General features: G+C 46.5%; 1 protein-coding gene across 2 annotated transcripts in view; it reads right to left on the reverse strand.

Annotated features, from left to right (window-relative positions):
• The window catches only part of LOC146630072 (voltage-dependent T-type calcium channel subunit alpha-1I-like), a 222,776-nt gene that overhangs the window by 102,404 nt on the left and 99,282 nt on the right, over positions 1-21,090 (reverse strand). For both annotated transcript variants that reach the window (XM_085356770.1, XM_085356771.1), the window contains 3 exons: positions 20,376-20,468; positions 9,586-9,925; positions 9,104-9,504 (listed from right to left, as the gene is read on the reverse strand). In XM_085356770.1, coding sequence (XP_085212896.1) covers positions 9,104-9,504; positions 9,586-9,925; positions 20,376-20,468 — 834 coding nt within the window. The remainder of the gene's footprint in view (positions 1-9,103; positions 9,505-9,585; positions 9,926-20,375; positions 20,469-21,090) is intronic.

A 21,090-nucleotide genomic window follows, 5' to 3' on the forward strand; every position in this document is an offset into this window, starting at 1 on the left:
TAAAGTAGAGAAGCTAAAAACATCCACAATGATCTTTCATTTGTCTCGTTATCTCAAAATAACAACATGTGTTTTCTCTTGGTAATTACTTTATTTAATAATTAAGAAGTTTACGGACAGAGATCAAACAGCGCTGCTCTATGATTGTCTGTCTTTGCCCGAATGTTAGAATTAAAGGGTAACAGAAAGGATCCAATCTGATGATGCCGGAGTAGCAGTGTTTGCATTCTCAGGGATCAGGAATGCCATTTCTGCAGGGTGCGAACTACAGGGGAGCCAGAAGGAGCTCGTCTCCTCTTAATAAGACACAGGGTCCTTGAAAACATGATTTATTCAATTTATTAAATATGCTTTTTTGGTTTGTCTTTTTCAATGTATTTATCTTTTCTGCATTGCATGGAGGGTGATTCATTAATAATTCCCTTTACTAAGAATACCGGCATGCATTCTCTGCAAGCTTGACCTCACCCACATCTGCTACAGACAGACGTTGGAGGACACCCTGCAGCAGTCTGACTTGATAAATCATCAATTGTGGAACTGCAATTGGAATTGCATTTAGCCCATGTGTAAACAGGATTTAAAATTTCAGGTTTGTTGAAAAAAAGGATAAATTTGAGTGAAATCTACAGAGATGGCATGGACAAAGTAACTTATTTGTTATTCTAGTATTCTAGTATTATTCTTGTTTACCGGGCTGGAGCTAAATATAACATTACTGGCTACAATAAGCTCTTCTAGTTACCAAGTTGGTCAGAAATGTGAGTAAGTTTTTCAGACTGACATATGGGGCCTATCACTGATCCAGGACCTTGTGTTGTCTTTGGGTATGGCAACCTTAAATAATTAATAACAATTTCAATAACATATATCATGCACCCCCCTCCCTCATCATCCCCCGTCTGTCATGCTGATGCATCATTAATTCTCAAATAGCAGTTATTATTCTCTGATATGTTATCTCACTTGGGCCGTTCATCAAGCTCAGCGGTGGATATTAACTGGCTAAAAAAGTAGATGGACTGACATTATTGGGTGCGTACACTGGTGGGCAAAAGATTTGGCAGTGGTATTGTGATGGTTTGCTTAGCCAAGGACGCTCAACAAGGTAGTCTTCTTCTGGGGTGCTGGCCAGGTTTCCCTGACATGTAAGGCCGATTTATCTTAAATGCAAAGTACACAAAGAGTGTTTGCACATTTAAGACCGAACACCCTGGACACTGATTGAAAACAAACCTAATGCAATTTATAATACACACACACAGAAATATATTCAAAACACCCAAACACAAAAACAATATAAAATACCATCAACTAGTAAATTCAGCGCACAAATAGTCCATGATCTCAGTTCAATGCCGTTGCTTGAGTTCATTCACAAAACTAAAGACAAGGAACCCACTCAGAGTTTTTTTTTTTTATCAGTTCCTCAGTTAATTCTCTGTCAGTCCAAAACAGTCACACGCAAGAAAAGCTGCAGGTTTTCTACCTGACGCAAAACAAGAAAGTGAGCTCGGCACTTTCAAACAAACACTTTCTGGAATGGATGCCCGATTCACCACTTTACTCCAGTGGAGTGTCCCAGCGTGAAGTTAGCCTCCTACTGCACAAAGGGAACAAATAATGGAGTTTCAGCTGAGATGGGCCACAGAGGTTATCTCACTGCTTCCTTCTCTGGCATCTTCCATCCCAAATCCTGGCCCACAAGAAAGAGAGTAAAAGGGCTGAACCATCTACAAGTGCCAAATCCGGGCAGTGACTCGCTATTCTAATTACTATATATACGTCGTTATGTAGATAAAGGCCTTTTACTTTGTTCTCTGGGACAAAAGAGGAGGAAGGTTGAATTTGCAGCTGGAAGATGACAGGATCCTGGCCATCATGAAAGGAACAGGGTGTCCACATGAACTAACAGTGATTAGAAGCGAGAGGCACAACCTGTCAGTTTTACTACCAGGTCCTCAAGACCACATACTAAGGATGATCAAGAAAAGCTGCCAGCAAAAAGATTCAAATCTGCTCTGTTGAGAGGCTTTCCACAGCACAAACAACAGTGATGACAGCTGGCCAAAACAGCTGAAAATTCTGTTCCTCGCTGAGCTTGGGTATTAAACATTGCTATCTGAGGCCAAAAGAACTAAAGATGAGGAGATTTAAAGGTGGTGCAAGAGACAAAGAGGACAACATGCCACGAGCTGATGGAGGACTGGCACTAAAATAGATTGCATGTCAACTTTGGAAAAAGATCCAACCTTCTGTTTTCTTTTCCTCACCCCCAACCGGTCATGGCAAATGCCTGCCCCAACCTGAGCCTGGTTTTGCTGGAGGTTTCTTCCTGTTAGAAGGGAGTTTTTCCTTCCTACTGTCTCCACGTGCTTGCTCATAAGGGGTGATGTGATTGTTGGGTCTTTACACTACAATATAAACAGCCTTGAGCTGACTGTTGTGATTTAAAGGTGTCAGGGTTTCTGGGTCTTTGACCCAGTATTCTTAGTTCATGTTCACTGTTTATCTACTGCCTGTTCCACTTCCTGTTTTATTGTGTTAGCCTTGGTCTGTGTGCATTATGTTCAGTCCTCTTCCCATTATCATTAGTTCATTATGTTCAGCTGTGTACTCACCGGTCTCTCATTATCATCATTATCACCAGTCTGTGTATTTAAGCCCTCTGTTCTACCCATTCAATGTCGGGTCATTAATGATGTATGTCTGATGTCAATGTCGTCTGACTGACTGTCTGTATGTCCAGTCAGTCAGTCAGTCAGTCAGTCAGTCAGTCCTTTGTTCATTCGGTCAGCCAGCCATTTCCTCCCTCTGTACTGTTTGCTCACTCCTTCGGCAATAAACATCCACCTTCACCTGCCTGCCTGTGAGTCCAGCGTTTGGGTCCTCCTTCTCTCATCCACGACACTACCCTTGACAGAATGACCCGACCCCGCGTTGTGGACCCAGCGGACCCTGAACTTTTCGAGCGGCAGGAGGCAGCGCTCCTTCGCTGGACGGAGGGGCTTCGGGGAAAACAGCGGCTCTTCGCGGAGAGAGAGCACGTCTTCGAGGGGACTCGCCTGGCTCTGGGCGGGCCTCGGAGACGCCACGTTCCCCCACCTGCTGCCTCAGCTGCACCGGAGCATTCGCCGCGGAGAGTGGGCGTCACAGCCCAAGCTTCGGCCGCTCGCTCTCCCGCCGCTTCGCTCCTCGCTCGCCCGCCAGCCTTTTCACTCTCCAGCCTTTCCGCCTTGCCACGGCACAGCGGCTACACCTCCCATCTCGGCTCAGCGGAGGCTACCGCGCCAGAGGCTCAGCCGTTTACCCGGCCCGCTTCCTCTTCCCGGGGAAAGCGGCGCACACGCCGCCATAAAACGGACTCTGTTCAGCAACTCCCGGTGGTGAGTTCCAGTGACTGTTTTCCACACCCCTCATCTGATTATCCACTTAAAACACACAACAGACTCTTTTCTGATTCATGGGGAGTTTCCCTCCTTGAGGATGATGTGGACTGGGAAGATATTTTCTGCTCTGGCTCCCCAAAGACTGTTCAGTCAAACACTGTAAATAGTGGTGGCAGAAAGACCAGAATACAACCCGATAGACCTGTCAGTGTCACTCACCCAGTCGTTATTTCCACTCCTATCAGTCAGCCTACACCCACTCCAGTGCCAGCTCCCAGGAGGAGGGCAGCTGCGACCCAGTCTACCTCCACACCCGCTCCTGTTTCTCGGGTGGGGGTGACTGGTGTCCAGCCACCTTCTGTGCCTGTCCCAGCGCCCAGGCTGAGGGCAGCCAGAACCCAGCCTGACCTCCCTGGAGGCTTGGAAGAGCTAACCGGTCCACCTACTACTTCACCCTTTCATCCACCTCCTGATCCAGCTTTTCACGCCCTCGCAGTATCACTGGTTAGACTAGCTGAGGTGTCCCCTGCTCATGCACCAGCTTTATTAGCCCAGGCCGTAGCTTTATCTCCCTGTCTAGCCCAGTCTGTAGCTCAGCCGTCAGCCACACCAACCTCAGCTCCGTTGCCACGCCTGCCTCTGTTCCTCCCTTAGCAGCTCCCTCACCTGCTGTTCAGCTTTCCCTCCAGTCAGCTCCCTCACCTGCTGTTCAGCCTTCCCTCCAGTCAGCTCCCTCACCTGCTGTTCAGCCTTCCCTCCAGTCAGCTCCCTCACCTGCTGTTCAGCTTTCCCTCCAGTCCGTTCCCTCACCTGCTGTTCAGCTTTCCCTCCAGTCCGTTCCCTCACCTGCTGTTCAGCTTTCCCTCCAGTCAGTTCCCTCACCTGCTGTCCAGTCCCCTCCTGTCCTCCAGTCACCTCCTGTAGCTCAGTCCCCTGTCCAGTCTGCTCCTGTTTCCCAGTCGCCCGTACACCATCCTGTTCGGTTCCCGGACCTGCAGCCACAGCACCCAGAGCCAGCTGTGAGCTCTCCTGCTCCTCAGCCAGGGGTTTCCGCACCCGCTGGCCCGGCCGCTCCTCAGCCAGGGGTTTCCGCACCCGCTGGCCCGGCCTGTCTCCAGCCAGAGGCTTCAACTTCGACTGGTCAGGCCTCAGCCTCGGCTTCAGCTACGCCCGGCCCGGCCTCTGCCTCAGCTGCACCCACGCCCGGCCCGGCCTCAGCTGCACCCACGCCCGGCCCGGCCTCAGCTGCACCCACGCCCGGCCCGGCCTCAGAGCCTTCGTCTGCTGCAGCCTCAGAGCCTTCGTCTGCTGCAGCCTCAGAGCCTTCGTCTGCTGCAGCCTCAGCCTGTGCTTCGCCTGGTCCCGCCTTGACTGGTCCCGCCTCGACTGGTCCTGTGCCCACCGGGCCTCGGCCAGTACGCCTGACACTGGAGAGCCGCCGCCGCCGCTGCCTTCCGCGCGGCCGGCCCCCTGAACTGCACCGTCATCGCCTGAGTGGCCGCCGTCGCCTTCCGCACGGCCGGCCCCCGGACCCCCTTCTCCTGGGTGGCCGCCGTCGCCTTCCGCACGGCCGGCCCCCCGAACTGCGTCCACGTCGCCGCCGTCGCCTTCCGCACGGTCGGCCCCCGGACCAACGCTGTCATCGCCGCCGTCGCCTTCCGCACGGTCGGCCCCCGGACCAGCGCTGTCATCGTCGCCGTTGCCGTCCGCACGGTCGGCCCCCTGAACTGTCTCTGTGTGGACTCCGTCCCTCCGTCCTGGGCCCCCTCCGCCCGCCCTGTTCTGGTTTTTCGTTCTTTTGGCCGTCGGGTGCCGGCCTTAGCGGGGGGGGGGGTACTGTCAGGGTTTCTGGGACTTTGACCCAGTATTCTTAGTTCATGTTCACTGTTTATCTACTGCCTGTTCCACTTCCTGTTTTATTGTGTTAGCCTTGGTCTGTGTGCATTATGTTCAGTCCTCTTCCCATTATCATTAGTTCATTATGTTCAGCTGTGTACTCACCGGTCTCTCATTATCATCATTATCACCAGTCTGTGTATTTAAGCCCTCTGTTCTACCCATTCAATGTCGGGTCATTAATGATGTATGTCTGATGTCAATGTCGTCTGACTGACTGTCTGTATGTCCAGTCAGTCAGTCAGTCAGTCAGTCCTTTGTTCATTCGGTCAGCCAGCCATTTCCTCCCTCTGTACTGTTTGCTCACTCCTTCGGCAATAAACATCCACCTTCACCTGCCTGCCTGTGAGTCCAGCGTTTGGGTCCTCCTTCTCTCATCCACGACACTACCCTTGACAGAATGACCCGACCCCGCGTTGTGGACCCAGCGGACCCTGAACTTTTCGAGCGGCAGGAGGCAGCGCTCCTTCGCTGGACGGAGGGGCTTCGGGGAAAACAGCGGCTCTTCGCGGAGAGAGAGCACGTCTTCGAGGGGACTCGCCTGGCTCTGGGCGGGCCTCGGAGACGCCACGTTCCCCCACCTGCTGCCTCAGCTGCACCGGAGCATTCGCCGCGGAGAGTGGGCGTCACAGCCCAAGCTTCGGCCGCTCGCTCTCCCGCCGCTTCGCTCCTCGCTCGCCCGCCAGCCTTTTCACTCTCCAGCCTTTCCGCCTTGCCACGGCACAGCGGCTACACCTCCCATCTCGGCTCAGCGGAGGCTACCGCGCCAGAGGCTCAGCCGTTTACCCGGCCCGCTTCCTCTTCCCGGGGAAAGCGGCGCACACGCCGCCATAAAACGGACTCTGTTCAGCAACTCCCGGTGGTGAGTTCCAGTGACTGTTTTCCACACCCCTCATCTGATTATCCACTTAAAACACACAACAGACTCTTTTCTGATTCATGGGGAGTTTCCCTCCTTGAGGATGATGTGGACTGGGAAGATATTTTCTGCTCTGGCTCCCCAAAGACTGTTCAGTCAAACACTGTAAATAGTGGTGGCAGAAAGACCAGAATACAACCCGATAGACCTGTCAGTGTCACTCACCCAGTCGTTATTTCCACTCCTATCAGTCAGCCTACACCCACTCCAGTGCCAGCTCCCAGGAGGAGGGCAGCTGCGACCCAGTCTACCTCCACACCCGCTCCTGTTTCTCGGGTGGGGGTGACTGGTGTCCAGCCACCTTCTGTGCCTGTCCCAGCGCCCAGGCTGAGGGCAGCCAGAACCCAGATGTATGTCTGATGTCAATGTCGTCTGTATGTCCAGTCAGTCAGTCAGTCAGTCAGTCAGTCAGTCCTTTGTTCATTCGGTCAGCCAGCCATTTCCTCCCTCTGTACTGTTTGCTCACTCCTTCGGCAATAAACATCCACCTTCACCTGCCTGCCTGTGAGTCCAGCGTTTGGGTCCTCCTTCTCTCATCCACGACACTACCCTTGACAAAAGGGCTATATAAATACAACGGAAATGAAAAATCAAAAATTCATCAACAAGGATGCCTGAATGAAGACGTCATCCTGGCAAACACATCTTCTCACATGGTCTATATGATAGCAACCACCCCATTTATGGTCCCCTGTTTAGCCTTTTTATTAGAAATATACCCTTTTGTTAGTTCTTAATTCTCATTTTTTCTCCCTCTCCATTCTCAGTAACTGTCTGTGAATTTCTAGAATGTTCTGATAGAATTTATAAACAGCCTATACAACACATATTTACAGAACTGATAGCATCAAAGGATGACATTTGGACATTACACTGTCCGAATAACGTCTGGTCTCCTGCCGTAGTGGCTGCCAGATATAAAAAAAAAAAAGAAGGAAAAACCACCCCGAGCAACAACAAAACCTTGGACAGGTGTAAGCACCTTCCTTCTCTACAGGTGGAAAATCACAGTGATGAGGCAGATCAAGCCTCTGATACTCACTGTTCAAACAGAGGGAGGCATGACTTCAGTTTGCTAAACAGGCAGTGGAACCACAGACATTTCAGCTCACTATTTCCTCACCATTGAAGCAGCAAAGACTCTCTCTCTCTGCCTCTCTCGTTCTGCCTCTATTTTTAGCAGCCCCTGAGATGAGAGACGACCCACCACTGCGGCGGTGGCAGGCGTGAGTGGGCGATGGTATAGCGAAAGCAAGAAATATTGATAGGGGGAAAAAAAAGAGTTCACAAAGCCGAGCATCAGAAAAAGAGAGGAAAGAAGAAGAAAAGAAGAAAAATCAGTGAAAGTTGAAAAAGAACAGGAAGTGCCTTATTTTCATTGCTTGGAGAGAATTTAATCAGTGCGATCCAAACGAAAGTTCACGCTTGTATAATATGATGTCATGATCCTAGATGCAATCTGTTGCATAAACTGGGGGAGCACACTATAAAGACGAAATTAAGCCAACACCTGTACGAATGGGGGAAGAGCTTTACACTGCAGGAGTGTGGACATGCAGGGCAATGACAGGAACGAGGTAGAAGCAACTTTGTAATCTCCAAAGGAGCCAACATGGCTGTCTTTACTTTCTATAACAACTATTACAGAGAAAATCTGCAGCACATGCATCCAATGTCTTAACAGCATCTAACGTAACAGTCAAATGATACGTACACAACAGTTTAAATGTTAACAAATAACTTTGTTGTGCAATTCTAGAAGTCATCAAAAATTGTCCAAGTTATAAATGATTGTAAAGTTATTTTTGTTGAATTGTTTGCTGACAGTATGTAAGTGTCCGTGCTGATAGACAACAAAAAATCTATATACAGTACTGTGCAAAAGTCTTGAGTCACCATTATATCTTTACATTTTAATAGGAAAATGGGAAGTATGTGCAAGTATGTGTTGTACGTCTCTCCCGACCCACTGATGCGAACAATGCTGATGACAATTTGAATCAAACATAGATTCATCACTTCATAAGACCCATTGCTCTTGTGTAATTTGTCATACCTCAGTGTTAAAGGCTTTTTTATATTTGCAAAAACGCTTCAGCTCTCATCTATGAAACTTTATCAGAACCCTCGAGAGCAGTATTTAACCCCTAGTGCGGGCTGTCTCATTTGGAAAGTGTCCTGAGGATTGTTGACCCACTACTGACCATGTGAGTCACACAGGGTGAAGGTAATCACCCACGCCTTTTTTAAAGACTCATGCAAACATAAAGACCGCCATTACCTGGATGACTGAAAACCTATACAGACACACAACACACTTCCATCTTTTCTTCCTGTTTCCATTCCTTGAAAATGGCTCCTTGTCACCTTTCCACCTGAGACTATTTATGATGAGGCATCAGCGAACAATAGATGGACCACCTGAAGGGCATCTCTCAGGTCCTGTGTCAGTGCTGATTTTTTTCCCTATTTCTTAAGGCCGTGACTTTCAGATACTGTTCATCTGCTGTCAATAGATTTGTAGTCCTGTCAACTTTTGTCGTCTCCATGTCCAATTTCCTGAATTCTTTAAAAGGACACACTGTGCTGAGATATGTCAAGTTTGCAACTAATAACTGTTTGGAAATCACGCTGTTGGTGCAAAAGTTATACTTCATGCCTGTAAAACTGTGTTATCTTTAGCTGAAACTAATAATAAAGAAATGGGAACATAGTATAAAGAAACATGAAGAAACGAGTACTGTCTGACAACTTTTGCACTCTAGTGCATAACCCTCAAATATATGAAAGACTGAGAGAGATAATTAAGATATTTAAATATTTAATTAAACAATGAAAGATTTCCTAAATAATGAAATAAATGAGGGGAACATGAACAAATGTAAAAAGCCAGCTGTACCTGCTCGTGGTGCTCAATGCCCATGCTGATGGTGTTGATCAAAATGGCGATCATGATGCCTCGGTTAAAATACTTGCTCTCCACGATGCCCCACAGTTTCATCCTGATCTCGTACCACAGCTCCTTGCATCCCTTCTTCGGACTACAACAAGACTCTGCACCTTCATGGCCTTGTTTGTCCTTCCCTTTAGTACTGGACTGTACACCATCCCTGTCTGATTCCTCCACAGTTCCCTCTTCTGTTTCGTCACTCGCTGCATTTCGAACTGGTCCCACCCCGTCAGAGAGCGCCAGCGCTGCCGCGCACTGAGGGCAGCCGTCTGTGGCGGAGGCAGCAGTGAGGGCCACAGGCTCAGCGGATGAGGCATGGCCTAGTTTGTTGTGATGGGGACATGGCGGGCCTTACAAAATGCAAGATGGAGAGATTAAAGGGTGATCCTATAAATCAAATAGATAAATACTACTTTCTTACAGTTACGTACCATGTCTTAACCCCGCTCTTCTGTCACGTCCTTCACGTCCATTGGCCTTCCTCTCCCTTCCTTCCCCGCCTCCTCTTCCTCTTCCAACACCATGAAAGCCACGAGGTTTCCCCCGGAGGGTGTTAAAAAGGGCAACAGTTTGCCTCCTCGCCTTTCGGAGGAAATGGCAGACCAGCTGGAAGAGCTCTTCGTAGCAGTCCCCAGGTTCACTGGCCAGGGTGGAGGAGGATGAACACCGAGCTCGCTGCTCCTGCATCAGCTGATGCTCCCGCTGCTTGGTCTCTGAGAACTGGGTGGCAATGACCACGAGGCACAGGTTGATCATGAAGAAGGAACCGACCTGGGAGGATGACAGGCATGCGCACATTACATAAACAAAATTTAAAGCTGCGTGTTGCTTGACTGTCACGTTCCTCCCCAAGCTGCCCAGTGCTGAAAAAGTGTTTACTTGTGAGAATCCAAACTAATGAGATGTAATTATTTTCACAGGGCTTTTGTCTGTTTATCTGTAATAAAAGAACCCTTTTAAAGGCCTATTATTAATCCTAAAACACTCCCATCCAATAAAAAGGTAATAAATCATTCTTAAATATAATGATCTGCAACAGTTGGAAGCTCCAGCATGAAACTGGAAACCCCTAATTTGGTCTGTTAGTCGACAGTTTCTGCCAGCTAATAACGCTGAATACAAAACTCTCAGCATGATGGCCTTATGCCAGAGCAGTGTAGCTCTTACCTCTAGCTTGTTAGTCCACTTGGCTGGACGACTCCAGACATAACACATTATACAATATGTTCACAAACAAATCTGCTCCAGTGCCATCCTGAAAATACTTCTTTTTTTTAGTATTACAACCAGCAAACCAAGCAATGACTAAGAGAGGAGAGCTAACATATTAGGTGGCTTGATGCTGTTGTAGCTGTAATAATTAGCAACTTTCTTTTAGAAAAACCTATGATCACACGAGACAAGCCTTATCTATCTATCTATCTATCTATCTATCTTTCTTTCTTTAGGTTTTACAACACTGATTTGTTGAGAACAAAAACTACAATTACACAGTATCTTATCCTTTTTTACCCTAAGGCATGAAAATATATATTTTTGAAAGTGAAAATGACAACAACATTCTGGTAATGCTGATACCTTATTCATATAAACATGTAATTATTACAACTATTAAACACCATCATCACCATCACTGCTCTATCACAAAAAAATCCGCAAAACTACCATGTATCAGTATCAGTTCAACATCATTTTACACTAATACAAAACACATTTACAACACGTGGCAATAAACAGCTGCTTGTTGAAAACTAGTTTCTGCACTTATAGAGCACTGGTAGGACAACCAGCCCCACCCAACCCCTGTTATGATCTCTTTTAATCTCAGTTAGCTCTCAGTATATTTTTAAACAGCTGCTTGTCATTCCAGGTGTAGCTCTCCAGCCTGTGAAGAGTTACCCTCAAGCACAGGGGTGTCAAACATGCAGCCGGGGGCCAGAATCTGCCCGGCAAAGGCTCTTAGAGACTTTTTCTGTAATTTGGGTTTTCTGTAATAATAATAATAATTTTACATATTTATTCATCCATATTATGGAGCAATTGTGACCACACAGTTTACTCTGGAATCATCTCCCTCTTCAGATTAGGTCATCTTCTTCACTAACACGTTCAAACCCAATTGAACATGTGCGTTTTTCATTAGCATTAACTTACAGTGTCATTTTCCCCCAGTGCATCTCTTTTACTTTTATGCGTCAAACTCATCAAAGAATATATATTTAACAGTCAGAGACTTTTTTACTGCTGTTGAATGTCAAAATATGTCAGATATGACCCAAACAGTATGCAAGGACAGAACATAGGAATGAAAAATCTTGATACTAAGACAACATCTTCTAAAGGCAGACACATTATCACAGAGATGCAAAGCAGAGGAACTTATTTAGACACCGTCACATACCCTGTCCTGTCTTGATCATCAGTTTTTGTGGTGCATTTGCTAAAAGCCTGCATTCATAAAAAAGTAAGTGGAGAAGTTCGTGAAGTCTGATGAGGTGTATTGTCTGTGAAGGTTCTCAGTCATCCAGGTCATCGTAGTCAAAGGAGCTTGCAAAGAAAAGCGTCTGGACTTCTTTAAGTTGCTTGAAGACGTTTCACCTCTCATCCGAGAAGCTTCTTCAGTGAAACGTCTTCAAGCAACTTAAAGAAGTCCAGACGCTTTTCTTTGCAAGCTCCTTTGATGAGGTGTATTGTAGCTAAACTTACATCTTCTGAACTTACAATAGGTAGAGTCTGGTGTTTATGGAGAAAACTGGTAACAGAATATTCAGCTTAGTTTAACCTTGACTTGGAATCTCTTAAGATGTCTGTGCTTTCAGCAGTCTGCTAACTACCAAACTTACCTCCATACAGCTACAGCACAATATATAAAAAGCTTGTAGGCGTATTGGGACTGTTAGGAAAAGGTGTCTACCCCCAACTGAAATCTGGCGTTGAACATTGTAATGCACGATTCATAATGAAACACATATCTGGTGTGATACATGAAAAACTGAGAGCAGAAAGGTCAGAAGAGGGAAGAAAAGTTTTTTTTTACCATCACTCCTTTAACTAAAACCTTAGGTTGTGTTTTCCTGCTTAACCACTGATATCATTCAGCCACTATTGACACTTTTATTTAGATGTTTTAGGCTCATTTTCCATGAGACACAACTGGTAAAACAGATTTAAAGAAAAAAAGGGAAAAAAAGAGATGACAAAATAGGTCAAGGTCACCAAGAAACGCTAAGCTGATGTGGAAAGAAAACAGGAGGAAATTAAGCCTAGTGCTCTGCAGGCTGTGATCAATAGTGATTGTAAGCCCCATAACCTCACTAAACCACTGCGACAAAGACTACGGAGAAAGCAGAATGTACGTGTGTGTCCGTTTTAGTGTAGAGACTGCCTTTTCATTGATTCAAAGCAGAGATTTGTGGTCAGACTGGTTCATGCCAGTTCACTGGACTCACGTACTAAAAGGGAGGCAGTGGGTCCCAGCACCCGCACAGCACCCTCGCTGATCCCATCAAATATTTATGCTCACACTCTGCTGGAATGGCTGAAATACAATTAGATTAGTCTGTGTGTCTCGGTGTGTGCACTTTTAGTTTGCAGCAGAGGTGTGAGAGGCAACTAGTGTTTGAAGAATAGTGAATGAAATAATTACGTTGCCTTCTAAACAAGAAAGCTGCAAAAATCTATGTTTTTTTTTTTTGGAAGTGACATCAGAAACAGCAGCATGTGACATCACGTGATGGCGGAGCTTCAGTTCATCCTTTGTCATCCTTTTTTTTTTTTTTTTTTTTTTTTTTTTAATAGGACAGGGGGAAAGAATGAAAGAAAGAGGGGGAGAGGAAGAAAGAAAACCAAAGGGGAGAAGAGACGGTGAGAAGGGGGGGAAGAGAAAAAAAACAAAAAAAACAAACAAAAAAAAAAAAACTCCTGGGTCACCTGTATGGAGAGAAAGAAAAACAAAAAAAACAGGGGAGACAGCAAACAACAAAGAGCAACATAATAATAAAAAAAAAAAAAGCACCATCACAATAAACTAGCTAGTCATAGATATCAATAGTTACTAAATAGTAAACGATATTGTGCAGCACGCAAGATAGACAGCGCACAGTGTGCTTTGAGGCAGCAGCCAAGAAAGCTGTAGTCCGCATCTGTGAATACCCATGTGTACACCTGTGTGCATACCTGTGTGGATCAGCATGCTTGCATTCCAAAGGTTTCTCCATGTAATGATCTGCTAGAGAGTGTGGGGAGCCACAGCCCTGTCCTCTATGGTATCAAGCAGGTATGGAGGAGATCAAAACTCCAGACATCCAGAGGCCCCCAGAACACAAGAGACCAAGGAAGACCCACAGAGGGGCAGCCGCGCCACTGTCCCAGTAAGAGCTAAGGAGAGTCCCAGATGAGAGCTCATTCAGCAGCCGCGGAGCAGAAGCCAGGGGGAGTTGCAGTGACGCGCCCGTGAGCTCCGCCGGCAGCCAGCTGTGCCTGAGTGACCGAGCCCCAGGCCGAGAGGCCGGGGGCACCCCACCTCCAAAGTGGCCCGAGCAAGCCCCAATAAGCGGCCGCCAAGGAGTGAGCCGGTGTGTACCCGGACGCCCACCCCCAGATACAAAGAACCACCAACGCACCGATACCTGAGGGAGTCCGCCACCGGCAGGGGAAGTGGTGGTGGGTGGAGATAGGCCTCCAAACCTTGGAGGGCCCGAGATGTCCCCAGAGAGGTGGCGTCTGATACCCAACCTGACATATAGACACAGACATACAGGCACACACAGACACAAACATCCATTCCCACCCTCATGCTCTCATATGTACTTCACACTCAACCGACGTGGAGACAGACATAAAGGGACGATCACACTCCCCAAGCGTACTCTACTAACCGGGTCTAGGTACCCTTGCCCCTGGAGGGGGGAACTGCACCCAGACCCAGGTGGTGTTACCCTTTTCCCTGCGGTGGGGAGAGGCAGACCGCCCCGACTCCGCAGCAGCAGGGAGGCCCCAGACCGCAGTCGGACGGCCCACTCCTCCTAGCCCCCCCGCTCCAGTAGGCCGCAGAGAATGGGGGTGAGAGAAGACTCCAAGCCTCCCTCCACCCGCTCATTGTAGTGTTGATGCATGTGTGTTCTAAGGTGCAATTAAAACCCAGGAGGGCATGGAGCTACCTGCCAGAGAGCAGCAGGTAAGCGCATAGTCCCTCCTGCTAGCCCTCAATGTCTACATGTATTTAAAATTGAGAGGTGGGCAACGACGCCAGGGGTGAGGCGTACACCCTGATGGTAACTTGGACTCCGTGTATCGTGCCCACCCCCAAGATCCTATATGTATGTGTAATGAGGGTGTGAGTAATGTGAATGTCTAAGTTGTGGGATAAAATTGAGGCAGAGGCAGCCAGAAGGGGACAGAGGGGGGGGTAGCCTCCTCTGCATCCTGGTGACATACCCCTACTCCAAGGCCCTGCATGTGTGGGTGGTTGTGGTGGAGCAGGAGGAGGGAGGCAGCTGGAGATGGGGAGGGAAGGAAGGGAGGGGCAGGTGACCCCTCCCTGGGGCCAGCTCCCCCGCTGACCCCAGTAGGCACTCCCACACTCCGCGACCCGCCAGGGAAAGGGGGGCCCAGGCCCATCCAGACCGGGGCCCAGCGCAGCAGCGCCCCCCGGCCCCACAGAGCCCGGGACAGTCCACCCAACCCCACCACAGAGAAAACTGCACCCACCCCACCATCCACTCGTCTTCCAGACTACATGAGACAATAGACGCCCAGGCTGAGATCTTCCTCCACCTCTCCTGCAGAGAGTTCCTGAGGGGAAGAAAGCTCCTGCAAGGTGTAACAATCTCCCCCACCGGTTGAAGAGCCCCACAGGCGACTCGACACACCGGCGGCACCCTGCGCCAGGGATGGGCTCCCATGCACCCACCCGCCCACAACCCCGGCAACACACAAACCAGGACCCAAGGCCCCGAGGCCCAGCCAGGGCCCCGGCCCAGAGATGGAGCGCCCCCAGACCCTCACGCCCATCCCGGACCCACCCAGGGGCAGACAGGCTACCAGGTCAGTAACCCACGTCCATCACCACAGACCCTCCCCTAGCCCCGCTGCACGCAGCCACGAGGAAATGGTCAGAAAAAGGTCCCCAACCGGACATGACCGCTACCCCGGTCATGTCCGGTTGGGGGCCTTTTTCTGACCATTTCCTCGGGGCCTTTTTCTACAAAAAAACAAGACCATGTGAAAGGCTTGTAAACCTTTGGGAGTGCATCACATTTACTATTTGGTTTTGTGCTTTTTTCACTCCAAATGGTAGCCACGGCAAAATGGACTTTCGGTACAGTGCAGTTTTCCAATGGTGCAGTTTGCATTTGTTCCAGCACACACTGAACACTGAGTACCAACGTGCAGACAGACAAATCTAATGATTAAATAGTAACGATATTCAGATGTGTAGTACTGTTGCTAAAGACACAGCGTTAACCGAGATCAAGCCAGTGCTAAAAAGACTCCTTTTTAGTGATATCCCCAAAATGAACGCAATCAAATGACCACCAACAAAAATGGTGAAGTCCACATTAGCTGAGGCTGTTTTCTTTGGCTCATTATGCATTTTTACTGTAAAGCTTCATCAGATCAGGCTTGCAGCATTTGGATGAATCTGAGCACAGAGTGCACCCTGCACACTGCAGAATTGTAGAATCTGCTAACTGGTCACTTGTGTTTATTAATGTTTTGCCATGGGCATGTATGGCTGCCATACATGCCCATGGCAGAACATTGCGTCATATTTGACAGATTATTAAACTGCTCATATTGAAACAAATTAATCTTTTTATTATTTGTTTGTATCAAGGTTTTTTGAGGCCCTTTGAGGGGTTTTCTGCATCAACATCTCTGTGAACCTCATAATGATAGTTCCAGTGCCCAGGCAATAAACACACACAAATGATTTCAGAAAAACAAACACGACGATAAAAAAGCTGTGATGTGTAATAAAGCAACTTCTGCAAGGCCTTCAGGTCCAATTGTGATTCAGAAATGTAGTGCTGAACTCTGGAGTTATTGTTTTTGAGCATACGTTATGACATATAACAACCAGTCTCTTGCTTTCTTTTATGCGAAAGGGATCGCCAGGACACGCATGGACTGAAGCAGATTATTGCAGACACTGAAAGTATCTGTTAGAAGAAGGGGTACACAGATGAGGTGTATTAAATGATTTGTTTTAAACTCACAATGTGCATATGTGGGCATTACAAACTATGTTTTTAGCCCAGATTTCGGTGGATTCCTCCTAAAAACACAATATTTTAACTACATTTTGCTGATGACTCTGTGGACTTTCCTTAAAAATATACAGTAACAGGACAGGACATCCTCTCTTGTTGTGTTGTGGCACATGTCCATATATGCAAACGAGCTCGATGTTAATACCAGGTATAAGCGAACACAGAAGGTGAGATTAAAAAGTGTCAAATCAGGAGGATTACTACGCTTTACAGTTTTGCAACAAAACAGGTTGAGGATGGGATTTGTAGATGTCAAAGCTTAATTCCACAGGGCCAAACTATCTTCCATGCAAAGCCTTTAATTCCACTGAGTCCTCTTGTCTAAACTGCTCTACATGATGGTAATCACTGCAAAGCATCTCTCTAACTCTCTCCATCTTTATCTCACTTTTTTCATCTGTCTCTCCATCTGTCACTCGGTCTCTGTATCTCTCTCTCACGGCTGTTTTCATCTAGCTTCCTTCTAGCACTCTCTTGTACTCACTCTCTTGCGCTCTCAGTTCAATTCAATTTTGCACACTTAATCTGCATGCATGTTACGTGAGTGAAATCATCAAAGCATCTAAACGCAACCTGAACTTATATCTCTCTCGTTTGCTGGCACCTCTGTCTTTCTCGGTCTTGATTGCTGTTGCTTGCTGTATTCCATCTCTCAGCACATGGTGTCATGCAGCATTAAAGAAAGAATGATGAAAAGTCTCCTCATCTGTTTCCCAGGGAGATGAGGACACGCCTGTGATGTGAGCAGAACTTTTAACATGTAAATAGTAAATCACTTTCCTCCACTAAGCCTGTTTGTGAAACAAGCCTTGAAACATGCCGAAACAAAGCCAACAAGAGGCTGGCAGTTAAATCTTTTCTCTATGGGGGGAAGACTAGGGATGGGTACCGGTAATGGCACCGGTTCTGACATAAACGGTAGTAACTAGACCGAAAAGCAGCGCACATTTCGGTGCTTTATTTTGGTGCTTTTTTTTTTTCCTGAGATGTCATACACTTTGGATTCTAGCCAATCATTTTACCTCTGCAAGCGTAGTAGGCGGGCCCAGGTACGTACGTTCTTTTAGAGCAGAGCTACAGATTAAAAATGCCCATGGTGAAGCGGTCAAAGTCTGGCTGTACTTCACAGCAAAAGATGCAAACTCAGCAGCCTGCAACAAGTGCTTTAAGGTGATACTGTGCAAAGGAGGTAACACCTCGAATCTGATGAAACACCTGGCGACGCATAGCATTTTGTTAAAAGCCGAGAAATGCGCCGTATTTAATAGCTTGCTGCGAGACCTCACACCGTGCACATCTACTGCGGGTGGGTTGCCTGTTATCGGACCCGGAGTTAGCAACATCCACCAAAAACCCGAAGAGGAGAGTCCTGGCCCCTAGCCCTGCCAGTGTTGCAGAAATGATGACGGATGATGATGGCAGCAGCAGCCATTCTTCTCTGGGTGAGTACCTTAACCTCCTAAGACCCAAAATCTTCCACGGCATGCATTTTTAATTTCTCTTTGATATTTGGGCATATTGGGGCCTGATGAATGTAAAAACAAAGAATTACCACAGCTTATTTTTTTACCTTATTTTTGTTTTTATGAAAAATAAGAGCCACATATGAGGATATTTGTTTAAAATTCTGAGCAGTATAATGTCCTCGTAAGTGGATATCAGGCCCTTGTAGCGCAAAATTTAGTATTTTGGTCTAAATAACCCAAAATGTGATGTCCACATATGTGGACGCCAGGTCCTAGGAGGTTAATGTTGTCCGTGTGTAATTTACGTTGAGTAGGCTAACCACGTTATTAAATTAATGCATGTAAGGTGAACTAGCAAACACCGTTGTAGTTACATGCGGCTGTCTTCTTGTTTGATGGCAGGTACTACCTTCACCCTGGCCAAAAAGGCTAAAATGACCAAAGGAAAAGTGGAAAACAGCTAAACATGAGAGGTTTTTGGACAAAGTTTGTGTTTTTTTTCCATTGTTTAAGCGCTGCTTCCAGCCAAGAGTGATGCCAAAAAGCTAACATTGTTATCTTTTTACAAAAAAACAGCTGAACATGAGAGGTTTTTGGACCAATTTTGTGTTCTTCATTCTTTAAGCACCAGTTCGAGCATCGTTTAAGCACCGTTTCAAAAGTACTGGTATCGGATAAAACCTAAACGATACCCATCCCTAGAGAAGACATATGCAACAACTCCAGGGAGCAAAATCAAGCAGAGATGCTTAGTCAACAACATAATGAATTACAACACGTTCATCTTGAGAAACTTTAATTAATGGAGATTTGCATCCTCATTTAGATCATGTATGAATGACATTTGCTTATGTTGCTTAAGAGTTCCCTGCAGTATTTTTTTCTATATATTCTATGTAGTGTTTTTACTAAACTTCCTATTTCTGAGCTGGGCTGTGCAGTTTGTCATGTTAATTTCCACTGGTGAGGGACAGACAGACATGTCATATGACACACTGTTAAACCTTGTACTGTGATCTCCCTCAATACGTGAGCCCTGAGGGACTCACTCTAATTATCTGGATTTCACCTAAGATCAAAGAGAGACACCAACATGTGGTTGCTTCCTCTCGCCCGTCCTCCAATCCTCTCTCTGATTTCATGCTGACATTCTAGTCCATCTAGTCCTGCTCTCCCTGTCACCGATCCATCCACCCTCTTCCCATCCTTCCTTCACTTCCTCCCCCCTTCATCACTTTCTCTCTTAAGCTTGCTCGCAGTCCTTCTCCTCACTTTCCACACCTCAACTCCATCTGTCTAACAACTCCCAGCCCTCATCCACCCACCGCCCCTTCTCTCACATTTCATCATCTACTAACCCTCACTCCAGCCTTTGGTTATTTCCTTCCTTCCTTTCATCCTCCTTCCACTCTTCATCAGTTATATATATATATATATATATTATTTTGAAAAGGCAACCATTACATCACAAATTGGATGTAGTTAGGCAATTTTCGGCTGTGTGTTTCTACATAAATGAGAACGAGCAGAGTGACCGATACATGAATATTGCCCAGTATACACATCAGTGAGAAAGAGGAGAGCAAATGAAAGCAGCAGGTGAGTATTAGAAGGAAGCCAGGAGGTGGTAGAGATTTAAAAAACAGAAAAAGAAAGGGTAGTTGCAAGCAGGTTAAAGAAAAGAGGGAATGAGTGAGGAAAGATGGATGAAGTAGAGAGGGGTAGTGGTAGAATAAACTGAGTCATGGACTGATCTATGACAGGACAAGGTAAGAAACACAGGGTGCAGCTTGAAGAGATTGGCAGATTTAAGGCGATAGAAGGATGTAGAAAGTAATCTTAAAATAAATTAAGAGGTATAGAATGAAAGGCGCACTGGCTCGAAGAGGAAACTGGAAAAGAGGAAAAGCTCCTGTCTGAATCTGAAGGCAGGCAATTAAAAGTATAATAAAAAGACAAGACAGCCCCTGGGTTGGGGAAGTAGTCGGGACTGGCAGTCGTGCTGCATTATAACACTTTCAAATACACACACACACACACACACACACACACACACACACACACACACACACGCGAGACAGGCTAAAAAGAAATATATTGCACCAACATGCACCAATGCTCACACACAAAAAGCATGAATATATTGCGGCACACATACAATGAGGGAAACAAAAGGATTGAGATTAAAAAGTACTTTATCAGAAAAAATTATGGATTCTTCAGCTCAGCTTTCAACTGTGTCACTGACAGCTCTGTGTGTGTGTGTGTGTGTGTGTGTGTGTGTCGTATAAAAAGAAGGAAGGTATCTCAACACAGTCATATATCATGCTCACAAAAATCAAATACATCAGCAATTAACCTCAATAAGTACATTTTAAGCAAGTTTCCTTAAAGCAAATGCTGAAGCACCTGAGCACTGACTCTAACGTGTCCACATTTACTCTGTTGTTGTAAATACGAGCAAAGCCATGTCTTACTTACAATTATAAGCAGGATGAAGTAGATGAAGTTATAGAATGAATGAGCATCCATCACGTAGTACATGATCTCCACCCAGCCCTCCAGAGTGATCACCTACAAACAGAAAGACATTTGACAGTATCTGTTATTTAGTTTTTTATTACTGAATGGAAACTGGAAACCAGAAGAAGCATCTGGCTTGTCTCTATCTGAAGGTATCAGTTCAGCTTTATTTATATAGCACCAAATTACAACAACAGTTGCCTCAAGGTGCTTTATATTGTATAAAAAGACCTTACAATAATACAAAGAAAACAGAGAAAACCCCAATAATCACATGACCCCCTTTCAGCAAGCACGTTGGCAACAGTGAAAGGAAAAACTCCCTTTTAACAGGAAGAAACCTCCAGCAGGACCAGGCGGCCACCTGCTGCGACCGGTTGGGGTGCCATGATCCATCACAAATGCTCACAAACGTATAGACAGTATGCTCTAAATGCAAACATGATGATTTGTAAATGTTAAACAGGGTTATTCTGTGGACGGATCCTTGCTGGAAGTAGTCAGGAGCCTCCTTGATAGGCAGAGTGAAGTGTCCACTACCACTACAACCCAACCCATAACTCTCTGTAAAATGGAGACAATGTGTTTTTACAACTTGATATTAATCTATTTTAATATAGTTTAAACATGTTGATTCAAGTGCTGATTAGGTGTTGTTATGTTTGGACAGAGA

The sequence above is a fragment of the Diplotaxodon limnothrissa genome, linkage group LG6 (assembly GCF_057381915.1).
Source record: "Diplotaxodon limnothrissa isolate DT_005_m linkage group LG6, D_limnothrissa_male_GT1.1, whole genome shotgun sequence".
NCBI classification, from domain to species: Eukaryota; Metazoa; Chordata; class Actinopteri; order Cichliformes; family Cichlidae; genus Diplotaxodon; species Diplotaxodon limnothrissa.